The sequence below is a fragment of the Ascaphus truei genome, chromosome 16, assembly GCF_040206685.1.
Source record: "Ascaphus truei isolate aAscTru1 chromosome 16, aAscTru1.hap1, whole genome shotgun sequence".
Taxonomy (NCBI): domain Eukaryota; kingdom Metazoa; phylum Chordata; class Amphibia; order Anura; family Ascaphidae; genus Ascaphus; species Ascaphus truei.
In genome coordinates, this window is record NC_134498.1 from 49,843,063 (window position 1) to 49,867,068 (window position 24,006).

Genomic DNA, 24,006 nt, shown 5'->3' on the forward strand with positions numbered 1-24,006 from the left:
GGTACGGACAGCCGGGCCGCGGGGTACGGAGAGCCGGGCCGCGGGGTACGGGCAGCCAGGCCGCGGGGTACGGAGAGCCAGGCTGCGGGGTACAGACAGCCAGGCCGGGGGGTACAGACAGCCAGGCCGCGGGGTACGGGCAGCCAGGCCGCGGGGTACGGACAGCCAGGCCGCGGGGTACGGACAGCCGGGCCGCGGGGTACGGACAGCGAGGCCGAGGCCGCGGGGTACGGACAGCCAGGCCGCGGGGTACGGAGAGCCAGGCCGCGGGGTACGGACAGCCAGGCCGGGGGGTACAGACAGCCAGGCCGGGGGGTACGGGCAGCCAGGCCGCGGGGTACAGGCAGCCAGGCCGCGGGGTACGGGCAGCCAGGCCGCGGGGTACGGACAGCCAGGCCGCGGGGTACGGACAGCCAGGCCGCGGGGTACGGACAGCCAGGCCGCGGGGTACGGAGAGCCAGGCCGCGGGGTACGGAGAGCCAGGCCGCGGGGTACGGACAGCCAGGCCGCGGGGTACGGACAGCCAGGCCGCGGGGTACGGACAGCCAGGCCGCGGGGTACGGACAGCCAGGCCGCGGGGTACGGAGAGCCAGGCCGCGGGGTACGGAGAGCCAGGCCGCGGGGTACGGAGAGCCAGGCTGCGGGGTACGGGCAGCCAGGCCGGGGGGTACGGACAGCCAGGCTGCGGGGTACGGACAGCCAGGCTGCGGGGTACAGACAGCCAGGCCGCGGGGTACAGACAGCCAGGCTGCGGGGTACGGAGAGCCAGGCTGCGGGGTACGGAGAGCCAGGCTGCGGGGTACGGAAAGGTTCCTTTTTTAGGAATCTGCTTTGTATATGGCTATTATTTATAATGCTTCTTATATACAGGGCAGACACAGAACTTCACCGGCACATCGGGCCCCCGGTAGCTGAACCCTAGGAACATAAAGTAACAAGAAAAACTGAAATGGGATTCCAACTGTCGCAGGGGCAGCGTCCTTACCGCTATCCCACTGCTTCAGCTCAATTTGATTTTCATCACTTCCAAATCCTTTACCTTTCCAGAAAAATATAGAAGACAAATCATTTTTTTTTTCAAGTTCCCCAATAAATGCCTTATAACTCCCCCAAAATCGCTGCACCCCGCTGTTATCCCTTACATATAGTTTGTCCTTGTGCTTTGTAGAGTGAGGCGCTCTAGAAAAGTGAACTATTACTGAGCTAGTGTTTAAAAAAAATAATTATATATCTATATATAAAAAAATCTTTTTTTCAAACCCTAGCTCAGGAATAGTTCCCTTTTCTAGAGAGATAGAGATATATATATATATATATATATATATATGCCCCAAAAGCAGCACCACCAAATGCATCATAACTCCTGACATCACCCCACCTCCATCACCGGGTATGGAGCATATACACGCTGACGACATTCTCCTGGATCACACGGCCTGGGAGCCAGTAGCTCTAACAGCTATTTGAGTTTTCTTCAATATGTGTTGTGTGACACTAATGATTGTTCAGAAGAAACAACAGCGCAGAATATAGACGACACTAAATGCTCAGACACCATATGCTGCGGTATAAAGCAGTCCTGAGTATATCTACACGTTAACAGCTAATGGATCCAGTCATCAGAAAACGGAGAAAATAAGCAGCCTTTCCAATAATAACAGCTGCTAACAATTATTATACAAGGATCTCCAATTAGTCACCCCCCTTTTGGTCCTGATAAAGCCCCAACCAGCCCATGCCCCTCCGGCCCGGCCCTGGCTCACCTCCCAGTCCAGGACGGACGCCTGCCACTGTGCAATCTTGTCGATATTTTCCAGCCTCCTCTTCCGCTCGTTGATCTGTTGAGTGACGTTCCTCATGACAGCGAGAGCAGCTGCCACGTACCTGTAATCACTGCAGGGACACAACGTACCCCGTGAGGACATGCAGCAGAACGGCGGGATACCTCAACAGCCTGTGTACTGCTAAATACTGCAAGGGCTTCTTATATAAAGGAGGGAGCGGGAGGAGGGGTGTGATACCTTTTATTGGGCCAACAAGCAGTGGATACGTTACACGCTTTCCAACCTCTCGGGGTCGGGGTAAGACCTGATGAAGGACCCTGAGAGGTTGGAAAGCTTGTAACATATAAACTACTTGTTGGTCCTATAAAAGGTATCACACCCCTACTCCCTCCTTTTACTGCATGGCATATAGGACCAGCACGGCCCCCACACATCTGTGTCTTATATACAGGGAGGATTCCCTCAGTGATCAGAGAGAAAACAAGAACACGAATAATAAGGACCGGGAGGTGCTCATTCCACTTAGATTGTAAGCTCTTGAGGGCAGTGACGGCCTAATGATTACTTTATAGTCTTGGTGCTCATATCTCTGTAACCAAATCTTGCATTCCACTGGAGCACAGTCATGAAACAATGTATTAGACCAAGGGAATATATAGAAGATCATTTATAAACACCACTGCTGTTTATGATACATTTTTATCGGACTAACTAAATCAGCCAGCTTTCCGAAGCTCCCCACTCTGTGAGATATAAAGCATATATTCAAAATATTATATTATGAGCTGAGAGAGAGATATATATTTATACAAATACACACACAGTAATGTAACAACCACAAATCCTGTCCCCCGATGACAGCCCGACACTCCACTAAACAAACCCCAGTGGGCTCCCCCAGAACACGCTCTGTTATAATCTAAACATGACTAATGGCTGACACATTGTAACAGGATAACTTGTAGAGCGCACTGGGAAGAGCGATACCCCTGGCACTGCCACACGCGCCCCCAGTTTATCTTATCAGCTTCTATTACAGGGGTCTCCTCCTATTTTAGGAGGTCCCTCATATTAACTCATTGAACTTTCAGCCCGGCAGGCGACAGAATAAGTCAGCTGTGTCTGGCAGTCAGTAACCCACCGAGGGGGACTCCCGGTGCTCAGCGCGACTCCCGGTGCTCAGTGGGACTCCCGGTGCTCAGCGCGACTCCCGGTGCTCAGTGGGACTCCCGGTGCTCAGCGCGACTCCCGGTGCTCAGCGGGGGTGCTCAGCGGGACTCGCGGTGCTCAGCGGGACTCCCGGTGCTCAGCGGGACTCCCGGTGCTCAGCGCGACTCCCGGTGCTCAGCGCGACTCCCGGTGCTCAGCGCGACTCCCGGTGCTCAGCGGGGGTGCTCAGCGGGACTCCTGGTGCTCAGCGCGACTCCCGGTGCTCAGCGGGGGTGCTCAGCGCGACTCCCGGTGCTCAGCGCGACTCCCGGTGCTCAGCGCGACTCGCGGTGCTCAGCGGGACTCGCGGTGCTCAGCGGGACTCGCGGTGCTCAGCGGGACTCGCGGTGCTCAGCGGGACTCGCGGTGCTCAGCGGGACTCCCGGTGCTCAGCGGGACTCCCGGTGCTCAGCGGGACTCGCGGTGCTCAGCGGGACTCCCGGTGCTCAGCGGGGGTGCTCAGCAGGACTCCCGGTGCTCGGCGGGACTCGCGGTGCTCAGCGGGACTCCCGGTGCTCAGCGGGACTCGCGGTGCTCAGCGGGACTCGCGGTGCTCAGCGGGGGTGCTCAGCGGGACTCCCGGTGCTCAGCGGGACTCGCGGTGCTCAGCGGGACTCCCGGTGCTCAGCGGGGGTGCTCAGCGGGACTCGCGGTGCTCAGCGGGACTCCCGGTGCTCAGCGGGACTCGCGGTGCTCAGCGGGACTCGCGGTGCTCAGCGGGACTCCCGGTGCTCAGCGGGGGTGCTCAGCGGGACTCCCGGTGCTCAGCGGGACTCGCGGTGCTCAGCGGGACTCCCGGTGCTCAGCGGGGGTGCTCAGCGGGACTCGCGGTGCTCAGCGGGACTCGCGGTGCTCAGCGGGACTCCCGGTGCTCAGCGGGACTCGCGGTGCTCAGCGGGACTCCCGGTGCTCAGCGGGACTCCTGGTGCTCAGCGGGACTCCCGGTGCTCAGCGGGACTCGCGGTGCTCAGCGGGACTCCCGGTGCTCAGCGGGACTCCCGGTGCTCAGCGGGACTCGCGGTGCTCAGCGGGACTCGCGGTGCTCAGCGGGACTCGCGGTGCTCAGCGGGACTCGCGGTGCTCAGCGGGACTCGCGGTGCTCAGCGGGACTCGCGGTGCTCAGTACTCCTCTGCAATTGACGCTTGCTGCAATCTCTTCCTTTTAACCCTTTCTCCTTTTAACAGTTTACGACCTTTCTTTCTGAAAACTTCCCTTTTAACCTCTCTGCTGCCATCGCTCAACTAAAGGAGTTACTCAGTGAGTAAAGGAGTTACTCAGTGAGTAAAGGAGTTACTCAGTGAGTAAAGGAGTTACTCAGTGAGTAAAGGAGTTACTCAGTGAGTAAAGGAGTTACTCAGTGAGTAAAGGAGTTACTCAGTGAGTAAAGGAGTTACTCAGTGAGTAAAGGAGTTACTCAGTGAACAACGACACTGAGATAGAAGCCGGGGAACCTGGTTCAATTCCCGGTGTCGGCTCCTTAGGCAAGTCACTTTACCTCCCTGTGCCTCAGGCACCAAAAACATTGATTGCAGGACAAGAACTCGTGCCTATAAAAATTCCATGCACAGCACTGTATACACTGTCAGCGATATATAGGAAAAAATGTTTTAGAACTTCATTCTGGAATTATTATTGAAGCCGTATCTAGCAGAGTTTATGAAAGCGTTTCAGTTTCCTCTGTCACTATGTCTCACACACTAGTTAGATTGCAAGCTCTTCCCCCCAATAGTTACCTTTAGCTGATGCACCCGCTGTTCACCATATTTAAAGCTTGTAGGCCATGCCTGTGCTGCGCTGTATACACAGATAGGCGCTATGGGAATAATATGCACATCTGTATCACATGCGCACACCGAGAGCTTTAAATACGTTTAGAAGTTAATCTCCCAAACTGTGTGACGCTCGCGCTTGGAACAGGCTCAGAAAGTTTGTGCTTTTTTAAAATCCCTCTCTACTTATAAAAACCAACACTGGCCGAGTCTTCTTTTAATAAGGAGTTTATCTGTTCAAGTCAAAAGGAGGAGTAGCTTGTTGCACCCACAGTGCTTAAACCAGAGAGTTATAACTAGGACACCTTAAATTAGTTTCATAATCCCCTCTACAGAGCTGAACAATAGCATGTATTCAAGGGAGATTTCCACAGAGCCTCAAGAAGAAAGTTTTCAACCTGCCCGCGCTCACGTGGGGATGTGAAACGTGGAACCTAAAGGCGGAGATAATTCTGAAGCTTCAGACAATGCAAAGAAGTATGGAGAGATGCATGCTGGGTATTACATAAAGTATGGAGAGATGCATGCTGGGTATTACACAAAGTATGGAGAGATGCATGCTGGGTATTATTTCAAGAGACAGGAAAAAGAATGAATGGGTTCAAAACTAAACAAAGGTCTGTGACATCATCACAAGGGTGAAATAATTAAAAAGGCGGTGGGCCGGACATATCACCAGAGATGACCATTGTTGGACAGAGATGGAACTCGACTGGATTCAAATAAAGATTAAAAGACCAAGATGACGACCAAAAGTAAGATGGGAGGATGGAATCAGAAAATGTGTTGGAGCGACGTGGAGAAGAGAGACTGTAACCGCAGGACCTGGGAGATCACTGGGGAGGCTTCATCCAGCAGTGGGGAGACACGGGCTGGAGAGGATGGGATGAGGGAATGTGTGGGAGCGACGTGGAGAAGAGAGGCTGTAACCGCAGGACCTGGGAGATCATTGGGGAGGCTTCATCCAGCAGTGGGGAGACACGGGCTGGGGAGGATGGGATGAGGGAATGTGTGGGAGCGACGTGGAGAAGAGAGGCTGTAACCGCAGGACCTGGGAGATCATTGGGGAGGCTTCATCCAGCAGTGGGGAGACACGGGCTGGGGAGGATGGGATGAGGGAATGTGTGGGAGCGACGTGGAGAAGAGAGGCTGTAACCGCAGGACCTGGGAGATCATTGGGGAGGCTTCATCCAGCAGTGGGGAGACACGGGCTGGGGAGGATGGGATGAGGGAATGTGTGGGAGCGACGTGGAGAAGAGAGGCTGTAACCGCAGGACCTGGGAGATCATTGGGGAGGCTTCATCCAGCAGTGGGGAGACACGGGCTGGGGAGGATGCTGATGATATAGATATATATATATACACCAGTGTTTTTCAACCAGGGTTCCTAGGAACCCTTGGGTACCCTGGGCAATTACTCCCTATCCTCAATTACAATCCCACCCTATCAGGGTTATATGACTTCCTCCACAACCCATCAACAGGCTCCGATTTTATTATTTTTTCATATTTTTTTCAATACTTGTCAATATCCCTGTCTGCCCTCCTAGAGCTTATATTCGGGTTTTCTTCAGTTCAATCCCTAAACGGTTCCCTGCAATTTTCTGGTCATTTGAAAATTGTATCAAATACAGAAGACAACAATGCATCTGATCTCAGAAGCGTTATTAGGGAGGGTTGGGGTTCCTTACAATGCATCTGATCTCAGAAGCGTTATTAGAGAGGGTTGGGGTTCCTTACAATGCATCTGATCTCAGACGCGCTATTAGAGGGGGTTGGGGTTCCTTACAATGCATCTAATCTCAGGCGCGCTATTAAAGAGGGTTGGGGTTCCTTACAATTTCTCTGATCTCAGACGCGCTATTAGAGAGGGTTGGGTTTCCTTACAGTGCATCTGATTACAGACGCGCTATTAGAGGGGGTTGGGGTTCCTTACAATGCATCTGATCTCAGAAGCGTTATTAGAGAGGGTTGGGGTTCCTTACCATGCATCTTATCTCAGACGCGCTATTAGAGAGAGCTGGGGTTCCTTACAATGCATCTAATCTCAGGCGCGCTATTAGAGAGGGTTGGGAGTCCCTCAGAATTTCAGGGACTACTACTAGATAATATCTACAGTATAAATAAACCTAAATTATGATGATAAAATAAAAAATGGTGGCCTGTCAGGTAGGGGAGGCAATAAATGTGAAATGCATCTACCACCCATGCTGTCATTTATTTATTTTGCAGTTGGACTTTCTTTATAATAAAAAGAGAGAAAGAAGCAGCCAGCTCCGGGGAGAGAAGACGGGAAATCCATCTTCTCAGGGAAGGATACAGCAACCAAGGGTTTGATCGCACCCGTATATATTCATTTCATTCCACTGGACTTCCAAGCCCATTTCAATTAGAGGGATGCACCAGGGAACCTGCCATTGGATATGATTAACTAGGAGTCAGGACGGACTTGTAATGAATGGCAGAGAAAAAACAGACATCACAGTCCGAGCTGCAGGAAGGGGCGGCTTGGTTGGGATAATGTAATATTGATATGTTTTTAGGAGACACATTCCTGGGTACGGTGAATACTCCATTACTGTCACGCGAAGACATTTATAAATGGCATTCTCCTGCCAAAGTAGCCGTGGTGTTTCTATTAGAGATGTGTGAAACCTTTGCATGAAAGTGTGACTTTGATGAATACGGAACATTAATGGTCATAAGGATGAGCTGTACTTGTCTTAATGTTGCTCCTATGAATGAAGATACATACATCCAAGGATAAATGTAAAGTAGCTGCTAATAACTCATTGTTTCCTTTTCTTTGAATGAGATTATCGGGCAGTTTCATCAAGGGTCGATCCAGAGTCACCCCTCAATGGGCCACATCCGCTAAGCGCCGTTACATCCAGGAACATAATGTTATGTTACTAAAAATAAGACTGGACGTTAGCGGGAGAGCCTCCTATCAGCAGGTATCCCAGGTGTGCTTGCTGTTCTGGACAGGTGTCTCAAGGTGTGTTTGTGGGGGATAGGTAGCACTTGTGTCTCTCACTCTCTCGTTAAATCCCTGCGTTAACCTGAACGGTCGTTAGTGGATATACGATGTTAGGGGGATATGCATCTCATTATTTATTTATAAAATATTTTACCAGGAAACAATGCATTGAGAGTTACCTCTGGTTTTCAAGCATGTCCTGGACACAAAATAACAATTTGACAACATTACAAGTTACAGTTATGAACATGCTTAAAGTGGGAAACAGCCGGCGTCCTGAAAGCGCTGAGACCGGGAGCGGATTTCAGAGACTTTGGTAAATTGTCCCAGATTGGGGTGCTCGGTAAGAGAAGGGAGAGCGCCCCGATTCTTTACTGAACCTTGGGACTATACGCAGGTTTCTGGAGGCGGATGTAAGGAGACAGGTGCTGGGTACAGTGGGGGGTGAGATGCCTGCTCACATTATTGGGTAACTTGTCCGGAAAGTATAAGAAAGTGAGATATTAATGTATGTTGTGTCTGGACTCGAGCGATGGCCAACCCCGTCCTGATAACATATCGCAACGGTGGGTGTTGTAATGACATAATAAGACAATAAGGCATATTGAGTTGTATAGAATGTCGTTTGCGGAGGTGAGTTTGGGGTGCTGAACCATACACTATATCCCCATAGTCACTAATTGCCATTAGCGTCTGCTCTGCAACGCGCCCTCTCACCAAGGGGCTTAGGCAGGATTATTTCTATAAAGTGCTAGCCACATACCCAAATATATATATCTAGTGCCGGAGACTACACTTGTGTTAGAGCCGGTTCTGATCAGTAGTTCTGCCATTGGAAGCGTTAGAAATGTAGCCTTAGTTCCAAGTTACTGTTTGTTTTGAGTGGCCCAGTTCTCGAGCTTTGCAAACGTCCGGAACACAATAAGCCCGTGTTTAGGAGCAACGCTGGCAAATGTTACGCTATTTGCTTTAATGCGCGCAGGCGTTAACCTAATGTTATTTTATGCTAAATATCCGAACATAGCTCCGTGCTTATGTACCAATGACTTGAATAAAGGCTAACACAGGATTGGGAGCACTAACCCCATACTGTCGCTGGATGAATCTCCCCATATTTATACAGTCATAGTATGGTATATACACCAAAAAAGAAAACCGTGTGAAACAATGTATCGATGCACGGTGCCAGCTGTAACGCCTCGCAAATGAGATGAAAATATATGAAGATAAGCACTCCCAAAATACAGAATTGTATCAGAGGATGCCGATTTAATCCGTCAGACACCATTGAAGTCTATAAGACTGCAGATGCTAAAAATCGCTGGTATTGACCCCAAATCAGCGAGGCTCCCAGAAAGTCAGGGACAGATGGTGTGCAGAATTTCTTCTGGAGGGTTATATATATGATTTAACGTATACAGGTACTTTGCACTGATTAATGAAGGGAGGTCAGTGTCCAGTATACACTGGGCTGTGTACCTGTGCTCCTGGGCGGTATACTTCAGCAGCTCTGCCAGCTGGAGCGGGTATTTGCAGATCTTCTGCACAGGTGTCAGAAGGAAACCATCGATGGCGATGTCAATCATTTGCTGCAGCAGCCGGCATGCTTCGAAGAAATGCTGGTATCTGCCGTCCTTCATCAGTTTGGAGAGCTCCATGCAGGCGTCCAAGTGGTTGTTACAGTACTCTGAGTAAATCCAGAACCCGTCTTGCTGCAGGAGGAGAAAGCAGAGTGATGGAGAGAGGAGCAGAGGAGAGGGAGCGGAGAAATCGAGGGAAAAGAAGAGGCGCAGGAGAGAGGAGAGAGAGGAGATGGGACAAGCAGCAGAAGAGGAGAAGGGAGAGAGAGAGGAGCTGGGACAAGCAGCAGAAGAGGAGGAGAAGGGAGAGAGAGAGGAGATGGGACAAGCAGCAGAAGAGGAGGAGAAGGGAGAGAGAGAGGAGATGGGACAAGCAGCAGAAGAGGAGGAGAAGGGAGAGAGAGAGAGGAGATGGGACAAAGAGCAGAAGAGGAGGAGAAGGGAGAGAGAGAGGAGATGGGACAAAGAGCAGAAGAGGAGGAGAAGGGATACGTAGCAGAGATGAGGGGGGATAGACGTTGCAGAGATGAGGGGGGATAGACGTTGCAGAGATGAGGGGGGATAGACGTTGCAGAGATGAGGGGGGGATAGACGTTGCAGAGATGAGGGGGGATAGACGTTGCAGAGATGAGGGGGGATAGACGTTGCAGAGATGAGGGGGCATAGACGTTGCAGAGATGAGGGGGGATAGACGTTGCAGAGATGAGGGGGGATAGACGTAGCAGAGATGAGGGGGGATAGACAGTTGCAGAGATGAGGGGGGATAGACAATTGAGTAACAGCAGATAAGGAATGCTTTGACCACCTAGTCTGACCAATACAGTATCTCGACCGGCTGCTGCTAAGCTTCAGCCCCTATATTTAGGATGTCTTTGTGTTTATCTCATGCATTTTAAATTCCTTTACTGCATTAACCTTTACCATCTCTGCTGGGAGAAAACACCTTGAATCCACGACTCTTTCAGGTGTGAAACTGATGGGTCTGATGACACCAATCAGTCAGCTCATAATATCCAAGAAAAAGAACCCCTTTGGACAAGCACTCGTATAGTAATAGAATAGATAGTTAAAAGTAACCTTTATTGTGTATAAGGGTAAAATAAGTGTAAGTAAACCCTTATACACAATAAAGGTTACTTTTAACTATCTATTCTATTACTATACGAGTGCTTGTCCAAAGGGGTTCTTTTTCTTGCCTAGGCAAGTATAGTTGTTTCGTTACAAACCCTTCTACCCCTGGCACCTATCTACGGACAGTAGCTTGAGCCCTTCCCTCTCTCTCTCCCCCATTCCCCAATACCACAGCTCATAATATCCAGTGTGTATTTGGTTTTAAAAAAAAAAGATATTTTTTAAACAGATGTTCAACTTCTAGTTGCTGAATTTCACTGATCTGAGGGTTAGCTGATAAATGCCATATCTATACCATGCTGCTCCTCCCATACCTATACTATGCTGCTCCTCCCATATCTATACTATGCTGCTCCTCCCATACCTATACTATGCTGCTCCTCCCATATCTATACCATGCTGCTCCTCCCATACCTATACTGTGCTGCTCCCCATACCTTTACCATGCTGCTCCTCCCATACCTATACTATGCTGCTCCTCCCATATCTATACTATGCTGCTCCTCCCATACCTATACTATGCTGCTCCTCCCATATCTATACTATGCTGCTCCTCCCATATCTATACCATGCTGCTCCTCCCATATCTATACTATGCTGCTCCTCCCATATCTATACTATGCTGCTCCTCCCATATCTATACTATGCTGCTCCTCCCATATCTATACCATGCTGCTCCTCCCATATCTATACCATGCTGCTCCTCCCATATCTATACTATGCTGCTCCTCCCATACCTATACTATGCTGCTCCTCCCATATCTATACTATGCTGCTCCTCCCATACCTATACTATGCTGCTCCTCCCATATCTATACTATGCTGCTCCTCCCATACCTATACTATGCTGCTCCTCCCATATCTATACCATGCTGCTCCTCCCATACCTATACTGTGCTGCTCCCCATACCTTTACCATGCTGCTCCTCCCATATCTATACTATGCTGCTCCTCCCATATCTATACTATGCTGCTCCTCCCATACCTATACTATGCTGCTCCTCCCATACCTATAATGTGCTGCTCCTCCCATATCTATACTATGCTGCTCCTCCTATACCTATACTGTGCTGCTCCTCCCATACCTATACCGTGCTGCTCCTCCCATACCTATACCATGCTGCTCCTCCCATACCTATACCATGCTGCTCCTCCCATATCTATACCATGCTGCTCCTCCCATATCTATACCATGCTGCTCCTCCCATATCTATACCATGCTGCTCCTCCCATACCTATACCATGCTGCTCCTCCCATATCTATACTATGCTGCTTCTCCCATATCTATACTATGCTGCTCCTCCCATATCTATACCATGCTGCTCCTCCCATAGCTATACTATGCTGCTCCTCCCATATCTATACCATGCTGCTCCTCCCATATCTATACCATGCTGCTCCTCCCATATCTATACCATGCTGCTCCTCCCATATCTATACCATGCTGCTCCTCCCATATCTATACCATGCTGCTCCTCCCATACCTATACTATGCTGCTCCTCCCATACCATGCTGCTCCTCCCATATCTATACTATGCTGCTCCTCCCATATCTATACTATGCTGCTCCTCACATATCTATACTATGCTGCTCCTCCTCACATATCTATACCATACTGCTGCTCCTCACATAGCTATACTATGCTGCTCCTCCTCACATACCTACCTATGCTGCTCCTCCCATATCTATACTATGCTGCTGCTGCTCCTCCTTACATACCTATACTATGTTGCTCCTCCTCACATACTTATACTAAGTTGCTGCTCCTCGCATATTTATACTACGTTGCTGCTCACTTATTGATACCATGTTGCTGCTGCTCACTTATTGATACCATGTTGCTGCTGCTCACTTATTGATACCATGTTGCTGCTGCTCACTTATTGATACCATGTTGCTGCTGCTCACTTATTGATACCATGTTGCTGCTGCTCACATATTGATACCATGTTGCTGCTGCTCACTTATTGATACCATGTTGCTGCTGCTCACATATTGATACCATGTTGCTGCTGCTCACTTATTGATACCATGTTGCTGCTGCTCACATATTGATACCATGTTGCTGCTGCTCACTTATTGATACCATGTTGCTGCTGCTCACAGTCATACTAAGGTATGGATTAGAAATGCCCTCAAAGCATCGGGATCCTGTCCCACTTCTACGTCCAGTGAGCGCCCACAGGAGACACGACAGGCCACTGGTTCATCGCAGAATACGCGCGTTTTCTGCAGATATGAGCGAGACTGATCCATCTGTCCAACGCCCGCTAATTCCCCGTAATGAGACACATCGATTCAATGCAAACGCTCTGACCTGTCCATTCCCTGATCGCCTGGATCTGTCTCCAACACTCGCAACCTGTCTCTTCACCATGAAACATGGAGCCTAACGATCCCTCATTAAGCCCCATCCCTCTCTGTGCTGCTTTTTAGGATAATTATAACTCTGCCACAAACTTCCCCATTTTTAACGCCTCTGCTGCCAGCGGGACCTGCAATGAATTGCTTTGAAAACGAAGATGCGTCAACACACACTGAGGAATACGATGCGTGTCCTTTAGATTGTCAGCTCTGAGGATCGGGGCTCTCATTACCTCTCTGTATCTGTCAGTCCATGTTTGCATGTAACTGTTTATGTAATATAACTGTACCACGCGGCGGCATTTGGTGGCGCTTTACAAACAAACGATAGTAATAACCATGAGAGGATTCTTGCGGAGACCCAGAAATCAGACCGGTGACTGCCCTTCTCCTCGCGGTGAGAAGCCTCTCCTGCTGGCGGTTTCTGGGCAACCAATAAAGCGTGAAATAAAGACCCGACACGCTACACTGGAACGGGGATTTCATTAATAACCAAGGACGCACGTACGGACTTCCAATTTCATGAACTTCAAAGTTCATTAGGACTTTCGAACAGGTCTGCAGCCCCGCCTTTCCCCGTTATTCCTTAGCATACAGCGCTTCCACTGCCGCCAGGGATTCTGGGTAATGGCATGCAAATGTCACTCTTTACTTCTTATCCATTTTAACATGGGCCCCCTATACGCGTATGCCTGCGTATTACACAGCTAGCACAGCACAGCCCGGGGGTACCGAAAGAAGACAGTAAACCTTGTAAAGAAACCAGGTGAGTTTCCAAGTCCAAAAACGGGAAAATCTGAGACCTTTTCTAAAAAGTGTGGGGGGAAAAAAAATCCAAAACCAGTCGAGTTCCAGCAAAACCAAAACACACATATTAACCCCAAACCAGAACGCCAGTGAAAGTGCCCACCCTAACTACCCCTCAGTGAGAGAGGCCTGCGGTGCGGTGTCCTGAGCTGCAAGCGCCCCGGCCTCTCGTGGGGACGTTCTGCCTAACACAGGGGCCACCAACGGGTCAGGTTTTAAGGATATCCCTGCTTCAGCACAGGTGGCTCAATCCGAAGACTGCACCACCTGCGCTGAAGCAGGGATATCCTGAAACCCGGACCTGTTTGTGGCTCTTGAGGACTGCAGTTGGCCAGTCCAGGTATAACACAATATCAGATGTGTGGCAAGAAGTGCTCAGTGATACTATGTATCAGTACCACACTGCAACAATCCTTTCTTCAAGCAACTGATGGACTCAACTTTAACTCCTGTTAGCTACAGGGGCCTATATGCAACGGATTTAACTCCTTCAGTACCCCTTCTCTGCTGAACGCTTCTGCCACGTTATAGAGCTAGAGATGTTACGTCCTAAGCCGTCACCCTGTTTCTTCAGCAGTTTCTAACACCAGTATCCCATAAAGCATCCCTACATGGGACTGCGCGTTCCATCCCTCCCGGGCAGCACCAGAACTGGGCCGTGTTGTGTGGCCGGCGTGGACAGACCCCTTCACTGCCCGGGACTCCCGCAAACACAGGAAAAGAAACAGTGTTCCAAAATGCAGTGCCGTGGCTTTGCAGACCCACGCCCAAAAGGCCCTTACATAAGAACCGTCCCCTCGTTCCGGATTAACAGCTACAAAAAGGGGAAATGAACATTTTCTTGACGTTTCCTGACAGATTCACAGATGAGCGAGGTCAGACCTGGGTGGCTTATGTAACAGCAGATAAACCAGGCTGAAGCCCTCAGGCATTTACTCAACTGAAGTGTAATGTTCATTCTTCACGCTGGGCAGGCGAGTTTTACTGCTCAGCTGCTGTCATTTAGGCAGTGTCAGGAACGCAGAAAAGCCTCCTCATCATCATTAACCTCTTCAGTGCCTCCTGCATATACAGACAATGCACTGCAGGCCCCCTGGGATTAAACGCTATAAAACAATGGCCCATATTTACTTAGCGATGCTACACTGGAAAAGCACCATGCTGCCCTTTTAAATGCGTGAGGTGTAACTTGCCCCCGCATCGCTTAGTACGTTACGGCCCAATGAATAGACGCACGAAGGATTCTGTGCATGAGGCATGAAAATGATTTAGGGCCACTTTTACTAAACGGCGCAAAGAGGTGGTGCCCAAGTACACTTATAGCCCACATGGCAAAATAAAGTCATGTGGCAGGTACAACACAAACGGAACATTTCCCAGGTGGCCTCCCGCTGCAGCGTGGGGTATCTGGGCGGCTTTGCGGGGCAAGTTTAAATTCTCTCAGGAGAAGGAATTTATAGTAAAACAAAATATTCCTAATCACTATACAATGTAACACGCTCAGCCCCAGAGTGAGACGAACAGACCCCTTCACCTCTACAATTGATTATAGTGGAACTCCACTAACCTAATAGTTAACTACCTGAGTGCAAAAGTGTGCGCACACTCACGTGCGCATGCACGCACAGACATGTGCGCACACACAGACGCACACAGACACACACACAGACACGCACACAGACACACGCGCACACGCACACACAGACACACGTGCGCACGCACAGACACACACGCACACAGACACACGCGCACACAGACACACGCGCACACAGACACACGCGCACACCTTTCTATGGAATATTTTTCTCTGATAAACCTGTAGCAGTTTTTCGCTCCCTTGTTGCAGCCGGGAGATGGTGATACATAAACCCCACTACAAGGTCCTCGCTTCGATGCTCCTTAATTAAAGAAGGTACGAGTTTGTGAAGGACACAGAGCTTCTCCAGCCCAGACAAACTTACATGTTCCAGAAAGCAGGGTCCTATCTCACTGAGATGTGGCTCGTCGTTATTGTACTGCTTCTCCAGGTCTCTGACGAAGCCCATCTGGAAACGGTAAATGTCCTCGATGTTCCCGAAGATGACCTTGAGCTGCTCATCGCTAAACATGTCCCTCCGTTTCCTGCACTGCTTTAAATAACCCTGTCGGAAAAAACAGAACAGAGGCGGGTCAGACCGCGGGTTCCGGCCTACGAAGGGCGCTCGGCATGACACGGAAACACAGAGGGGGCAAAACAGGCCACGAACTTCTTCATCATGTTCAATAGTCACCACAAGTCCTTGCGAGAGATACACATCCAATGTCTAAAACACGGGATTCACCCTTTTTTGGTAAAGGAACCCTATAATTATACTGTGAAATTCTGAAGAACTCCAACCCTCTCTAATAGCGTGTCTGAGATCAGATGCATTGTAAGGAACCCCAACCCTCTCTAATAGCGCGTCTGAGATTAGACACATTGTAAGGAACCCCAACCCTCTCTAATAGCGCGCCTGAGATCAGATGCATTGTAAGGAACCCCAACCCTCTCTAATAGCGCGTCTGAGATCAGATGCATTGTAAGGAACCCCAACCCTCTCTAATAGCGCGTCTGAGATCAGATACATTGTAAGGAACCCCAACCCTCTCTAATAGCGCGTCTGAGATCAGATGCATTGTAAGGAACCCCAACCCTATCTAAAATCGCGTCTGAGATCAGATGCATTGTAAGGAACCCCAACCCTCTCTAATAGCACGTCTGAGATCAGATGCATTGTAAGGAACCCCAACCCTCTCTAATAGCGCGTCTGAGATCAGATGCATTGTAAGGAACCCCAACCCTCTCTAATAGCGCGTCTGAGATCAGATGCATTGTAAGGAACCCCGACCCTCTCTAATAGCGCGTCTGAGATCAGACGCATTGTAAATTCTTCTGTATTTGGTACAATTTTCAAATTACCTGAAAATTGCAGAGAACCCTTTAGGGATGCTCAGGGAATCCCTGTTGAATTGTACTATACAGTGTATGTGTGTATGATTATATATATATATATATATATATATATATATATATATATATATATATATACTAGCTGAGAGACCCGGCGTTGCCCGGGATGTAATGTTCCCGTTCCTCTCTCTCCTCCCCCCTCTCTGTTTGTCCCCCATTCACATCAATCCAGTCCCCCCCCTCCCTCCCTCCTTTACAGCTTCATGTAGCGTGTGTGCGTCAGTCACTGTGTGTTTGCTCGCGCGTCAGTGAGTCTGAGGCAGAAACACAAACACACACAGACTGACTGACGCACACACAGTCAGTGTGTGCCTCAGTCAGTGTGTGCCTCAGTCAGTGTGTGCGTGCGTCAGTCAGGCTTTGTGTGCGCGTCAGTCAGTGTGTGCGTGCGTGCGGCAGTCAGTCAGTGTGTGCGCGCGGGGCGTCAAAGGGAGGGGGGGGGCGTCAAAGGGAGGGGGGGGGCGTCAAAGGGAGGGGGGGGGCATCAAAGGGAGGGGGGGGGGCGTCAAAGGGAGGGGGGGGGGCGTCAAAGGGAGGGGGGGGGGGCGTCAAAGGGAGGGGGGGGGGGCGTCAAAGGGAGGGGGGGGGCGTCAAAGGGAGGGGGGGGGCGTCAAAGGGAGGGGGGGGGCGTCAAAGGGAGGGGGGGGGGCGTCAAAGGGAGGGGGGGGGCGTCAAAGGGAGGGGGGGGCGTCAAAGGGAGGGGGGGCGTCAAAGGGAGGGGGGGGCGTCAAAGGGAGGGGGGGGCGTCAAAGGGAGGGGGGGGGCGTCAAAGGGAGGGGGGGGGGCGTCAAAGGGAGGGGGGGGGGCGTCAAAGGGAGGGGGGGGCGTCAAAGGGAGGGGGGGGGGCGTCAAAGGGAGGGGGGGGGCGACAAAGGGAGGGGGGGGGGCGCCTCAAAGGCATGGATTCCTCCCCCTGCATTTCCTGCAGTGGACAGGAGGGGGGGGGCAGTGGATAGGAGGGGGGGGCAGTGGACAGTGACACACACACACACACACACACACACACACACACACACACACACACACACACCTCAGTTGATGCGCCCTTTCTCAGTTCCGTTTGGCGCCGGAGGTGGGGAGCGACACCTACCTGTACTTCCGGGCGCCGCCACCGTCTGACTCGGCGCCGCGAGGGAGGAAGGGGGTCCGCCATCTTACGCGCCGCGTGGCAGCTGCGGGAAGCGAGGTGATTTGGAGCGGGGAGGGGGGAGAGGTGATTTGGAGCGGGGAGAGGTGATTTGGAGCGGGGAGAGGTGATTTGGAGCGGGGAGAGGTGATTTGGAGCGGTGAGGGGGGAGAGGTGATGCCGCTGGGGAGGGGGAAAGGTGATTTGGAGCGGGGAGGGGGAGAGGTGATGCCGCTGGGGAGGGGGAAGAGGTGATGCCGCTGGGGAGGGGGAAGAGGTGATGCCGCTGGGGAGGGGGAAGAGGTGATGCCGCTGGGAGGGGGAAAAGGTGATTTGGAGAGGGGAGAGAGAGGTGTGTGTGTGTGTGTGTGTGTGTGTGTGTGTGTGTGTGTGTGTGTGTGTGTGTGTGTGTTTTATTTATTTTTTTGGACCTTTGGCCCGTCACTCCGCCTCAGGCCAATGAGAGGTGTGGGGGGCGGGCCAAGGGGGTGGTGTGAGTGTGTGAGGCCAATGAGAGGTGTGCGGGGGCGGGCGGGCCAAGGGACCAATGAGATTGCCGCTAGGGACACCGGACATCCAGCAGGCAGGCAAACATACAGTGCTTTCACTAATATAGTATAAGATATATATATATACATATATATATATACACACACACACACACATACACACACACCAACAGTGAAATGGTTAAAGGTGCAAACAAGGAGCGCTCTTTAAGTATATCTGAGGTTTGAGGATACCATCGTATTTCCTTCTGCTTCATTCCCTTTAAAATCAGCTACTACCCCTTCAAATTAATAATTTGACAAAATCTTAACATAATCTAATAGATTTGTTGCGCTGATCAATGTTTAACTTCACTTTTTTTACATGGTAGCGGCCATTTTAACTTCCCTGGGAGGCAAATTTTGAGCAACCTGGTATCTCCAGAACTCAACCAGAGAATTTAAAAAGGGTGAGGTTACTAAACCAGCAAAATATGCCCCCCATAGTGGCAAACAGGAGCCCCGTATGCGCGGGTGGCGAGTACAGCAGACGGCGGATTTAACGCTTATTCATTGGAAGAGATTACTGAATGTCCACATTTTCTTCACAAATACGTTTGCGTTTCCCCCCCCCCCCCTTAATTTCGCATTTTTATTACATTTTTATTAACAAGATCACACATGGGAAAACAATTGACAAAAATGGCCGTGTGCGGGTCATGTGACCGGCGGCCATGTTTGCGCAAGGTGCTTCACCTCATTTTCACGGGAACAGCACCCGGAAAATGTCGCGTGGTTCACAAACTTTAGCAAAACACGACGCACTTCTTTTATGGCAGGGACGTGGCTTGGGGGTTATCGCAAGGTGCCTGTCCCAGACCTGCTGCCGTTGGTGAGGATGGGGTGGGTGAGAAAACTCCAGTGAGGGGGGATCTTTGCTTCAGGGTGATCCTGGCTCTGCACCCACGACGGCTGCACGGACAGTAACCGAAACGGATTGCCGCCGAGCCGCTTTCCTGGTCCCAGGGAAGGAGATGGCGTGACAGTGTCCCGGAGATATTAGCTCGCGTGGCTGCTGTGACCTCTGCAATGCTTTCTCATTATACCGCCTGCGAGTTCTCACTGTCGCAATAAAGCAGGGCCATTAGCTGCCAGGATCGCCTGGCACATGCAAGCGGCGGGTACTGCCAAGGTCAGAGAGCAGCCTTCTGGGACGACTTTGAAGTGTAATTTCGGTGACAGATGCGGACGTGTGCTGGGCTCCTGCAGCACCTTCCAAAAACAGTCACAATCATTAGCCGCCGTTAACAGCGCATTAACCACCTTCACTGCCGGAGGGGCTAGAATAGGGAGCCCTCTCCAAACCGCAATTGGTTAAAATCGTGTGCTCCTAACATAAGAGAACTCAAATTAATGTCCGCAATGTTATAGGATAGAAGAGATGCAATAAGACATCTAGAGAAAGGCGTTCAAAAGTTTTATAATAAATGGGAGAATCATTAGGAACTTCTTTCGACAACGCAAAAAGAATAGGGAATAAAAAAAGGTGTTTGAGGGATCAAGGTAGTTTCTATTAAAACAGGTGATACACTGGAAGGGGTGTATATACAAGCAATAACATAAATCAGGGTGCTCAGCCAGCCATGAAGGGGTTAAGGTGGCAATTTATAGGAAACTAGCTGAGAGACCCGGCGTTGCCCGGGATGTAAATGCGTAATAGGTAGTATTATTTATAAATGGTGGAACAATAGGTGACTATTTGTTGTAAAGGTTGGATAATAATGTTGAAAAGAAAGATGGAAGAAAATGTAATACGATGTTGTATAAAAATGGTTTATTGTAACCACACCACAGTACAATGTATATTTTGGTGACATAAGTGATGTGAAAATGTGAGGCGTGTGTCCTGCTAGGGTGTGAGTGTGTGTGAGGCGGCGGGTGGGTGTTCAGTACGGGTGGCGCGTGGGTAGTGAGTGCTGGCTGTGGGTCGGGGTCCTGCTAGGGTGTGAGGCGGCGGGTGTGTGGCGAGTGCGGGTGACAGCTGGTCAGTGATATTGTTGCGTAGGGGCAGGATGCGGCAGGTGTGTGTCGAGTGTGTGGGGTGGGTGAGAGGCGGCGGGTGTGTGTCGAGTGTGGCGGGTGTCTGTTGAGTGCGTGCGGCGGCTGTGTGGCGCAGGGGTGTGAGCGGTGGGCGGGTGAAAGGCAGAAGTGCGGGTGGGCGAAAGGCAGAGGCAGGAGGCGGACGAAAGGCATTGAAGGAGGGGAGGTGAGGTTGGAGGGGTGGTGAGGGGAGGTGAAGGGGGGCGGAGGGGAGGTCGGAGGGGAGGTGAGGAGGATGGGTGGTGAGGGGGGGGGTGTTGGGGGATGGTGAGGGGAGGTGAAGGGGGGGCGGAGGGGAGGTGAAGGGGGGGCGGAGGGGAGGTGAAGGGGGGGCAGAGGGGGCGGAGGGGAGGTGAAGGGGGGCAGAGGGGGTAGGTGGGAAGGGTGGAGGTGGGGGGCTGGGGGGGAGGGGGGAGGTGAAGGGGGGGTGAGGGTAGATGAAGGGGGGGTGGAGGGGAGGTGGGAAGGGGGGGAGGTGGTGGGAAGGTGGGAAGGGGGGCAGGTGGTGGGAAGGGGGGGGAGGTGGTGGGAAGGGGGGGAGGTGGTAGGAAGGTGGGAAGGTTGTAAGGGGGGAGTGAAGGGGGGTGAAGGTGGGGGTGGAGGGGGCGGTGAATGTGGGGGTGGAGGGGAGGTGAAGCGGGGGTGGAGGGGAGGTGAAGCGGGGGTGAAGGTGGGGGTGGAGGGGGGCGGTGAATGTGGGGGTGGAGGGGAGGTGAAGGTAGGGGTGGAGGGGAGGTGAAGCGGGGGTGGAGGGAAGGTGGGAAGGGGGGGGGAGGTGGGAAGGTTGTAAGGGGGGAGTGAAGGGAAGGTGAAGGGGGGTGAAGGAGGGTGAAGGTGGGGGTGGAGGGGAGGGTGAAGGTGGGGGTGGAGGGGAGGGTGAAGGTGGGGGTGGAGGGGGCGGTGAATGTGGGGGTGGAGGGGAGGTGAAGCGGGGGTGGAGGGGAGGTGAAGCGGGGGTGGAGGGGAGGTGAAGCGGGGGTGGAGGGGAGGTGAAGGGGGGTGGAGGAGGGGAGGTGAAGGGGTGGAGGTGAAGTGGAGGGGAGGTGAAGGGGGGGGGTGGAGGGGAGGTGAAGGGGAGGTGAAGGGGGGGGTGAAGGGGGGGTGGTGGAGGGGAAGGGGGGGAGGTGAAGGGGGGGGTGGTGGAGGGGAGGAGGTGGAGGGGAGGAGGTGAAGGGGGGGGGGTGAAGGGGAGGTGGAGGGGAGGTGAAGGGGGGGGGGGGGTGAAGGGGAGGTGGAGGGGGGGGTGAAGTGGAGGTTAAGGGGGGGGGGTGGGGGGGAGGTTAAGGGGGGGGTGGAGGGGGGTTAAGGGGGGGGTGGAGGGGAGGTTAAGGGGAGGTTGGAGGGGAGGTGAAGGTGGGGTGAAGTGGAGGTGGGGTGAAGTGGAGGTGAAGGGGGGTGGAGGGGTGGAGGGGGGGTGGAAGGGAGGGGGGGTGGAGGGGTGGAGGGGGGGTGGAAGGGAGGGGGGGTGGAAGGGAGGGGGGGGGAGGGGGGTGGAAGGGAGGGGGAGGTGGAAGGGGGTGGGCTGTGGTTCCTTGTCATGGTCTGTCGAGTGGGGAGGGGGGTGGGGGAGGGGAAGTGGAGTGAGGGCGTGGGGGAGGGAAGGGGAGTGGACGTGAGGGGTGGTGGAGGGGAAGTGGAGTGAGGGGTGGGGAGGGGAAGTGGAGTGAGGGGTGGGGGAGGGGAGGTGAAGGCCGCTCCCTCACCCGTCCGGCCGTTCCCTCACTCGTCCGGCAGCTCCCTCACCCGTCCGGCCGCTCCCTCACCCGTCCGGCCGCTCCCTCACCCGTCCGGCCGCTCCCTCACCCGTCCGGCAGGTCCCACGTGGATCTGGGGCGGGAGGCAGCGTGTTGTGGCCGCTCCCCCGCTGTGTCCCTGGCGCGCGCTCGCTCCCCCGCTGACTGTAGTGTCGCCGGGGGGGGGGGGTATCGGGGAGACACTGACACTGGAGGGGAGGGGGGGTGAGGGGAGGTGAAGGGGGGTGGAAGGGAAGTGAAGGCCGCTCACTCACCCATCCGGCAGGTCCCACGTGGATCTGAGGCGGGAGGCAGTGTGTTGTGGCCGCTCCCCCGCTGTGTCCCGGGCGCCGCCATCTTGTGTACTCGGTGCCGCGAGGCAGCCTGCCTGGCCACTGGCTGTTCCCCCGCCGGGGAGGGGAAGTGAGTGAGGGAAGGTGAAGGCCGCTCACTCACCTGTCCGGCAGCTCCCACGTGGAGGGGGGGGGGGTGAAAGCGCGGGAAACAGGGAGAGGCGGAGCCTCCGGGACCGGTGGGGAAGAGAGCGGGAGATGTGCTGCTAACACTGTGAGCCCCGCTAATGTATGTAACACTGTGTGTGTGTGTGTGTGTGTGTGTGTGTGTGTGTGTGTGTGTGGGGGGGGGGGGGGGGGGGGGAGATGGATGGAGGGGGGGGGGATGGATGGAGGGGGGGGGGGATGGATGGAGGGGGGGGGGAGATGGATGGAGGGGGGGGGGGAGATGGATGGAGGGGGGGGGGGAGATGGATGGAGGGGGGGGGGAGATGGATGGAGGGGGGGGGGAGATGGAGGGGGGGGGGGAGATGGAGGGGGGGGGAGATGGAGGGGGGGGGGAGATGGAGGGGGGGGGAGATGGAGGGGGGGGTTGTGTGTGTTTAGTGTGTGTGTGTGTATAGTGGTGTGTGTGTGTGTGTGTGTGTATAGTGATGTGTGTGTGTGTATAGTGGTGTGTATAGTGGTGTGTGTATAGTGGTGTGTGTGTGTGTGTGTGTGTGTGTGTGTGTGTGTGTGTGTGTGTGTGTGTGTGTGTGTGTATAGTGATGTGTGTGTGTGTGTATAGTGATGTGTGTGTGTGTGTGTGTGTGTGTGTGTATAGTGATGTGTGTGTGTGTGTGTGTGTGTGTGTGTATAGTGATGTGTGTGTGTGTGTGTGTGTGTGTGTGTGTGTGTGTGTGTGTGTGTGTGTGTGTGTGTGTGTGTGTGTGTGTGTGTGTGTGTGTGTGTGTGTGTGTGTGTGTGTGTGTGTGTGTGTGTGTGTGTGTGTGTGTGTGTAAGGGAGCAATCTCATTGGCCTGGCCCAAGGTCCAATGAGATTGCCGCTAGGGACACGGGGAGGGGCACAGGGAGACACATACAGACCCGGACACATAGGACACTTTCAGAAATATATAGTAGAAGGATTTGCAATGTGTTATATAATGGGACACCTACATTTACACACAGCAATATGTACACTGCTTTCTCTGCTTCTGTACGTGTATGATTTCATTTAATATATCATGTAATGTTTGGTGCAGCAGTTGTTAGATATGGAGATACACACAAACGTGTACCTGCTTATTGGGAAACGGTACAGGATGTAAATGTTTGTGTGAAAAATAAAGAAATACAGGCATACCCCGGTTTAAGTACACTCACTTTAAGTACACTCGCGAGTAAGTACATCTCGCTCAATAGGCAAACGGCAGCTCACGCATGCGCCAGTCAGCACGTCCTGAACAGCAATACCGGCTCCCTACCTGTAACGAAGGTGTGCGCAAGCGGGGAGACTATAGAGCCTGTTACAAATGCGTTATTTATATCAGTTATGCACGTATATGACGATTGCAGTACAGTACATGCATCGATAAGTGGGGAAAAGGCAGTGCTTCACTTTAAGTACATTTTCGCTTTACATACATGCTCCGGTCCCATTGCGTACGTT

At 52.5% G+C, this 24,006-nt stretch overlaps 1 protein-coding gene across 3 annotated transcripts in view; it reads right to left on the minus strand.

Moving 5' to 3' along the window:
- Positions 1–24,006, minus strand: part of ARHGEF9 (Cdc42 guanine nucleotide exchange factor 9) — a 202,926-nt gene that overhangs the window by 34,927 nt on the left and 143,993 nt on the right. For all 3 annotated transcript variants that reach the window (XM_075573537.1, XM_075573538.1, XM_075573539.1), the window contains 3 exons: positions 15,588–15,767; positions 9,222–9,454; positions 1,764–1,893 (listed from right to left, as the gene is read on the minus strand). In XM_075573537.1, coding sequence (XP_075429652.1) covers positions 1,764–1,893; positions 9,222–9,454; positions 15,588–15,767 — 543 coding nt within the window. The remainder of the gene's footprint in view (positions 1–1,763; positions 1,894–9,221; positions 9,455–15,587; positions 15,768–24,006) is intronic.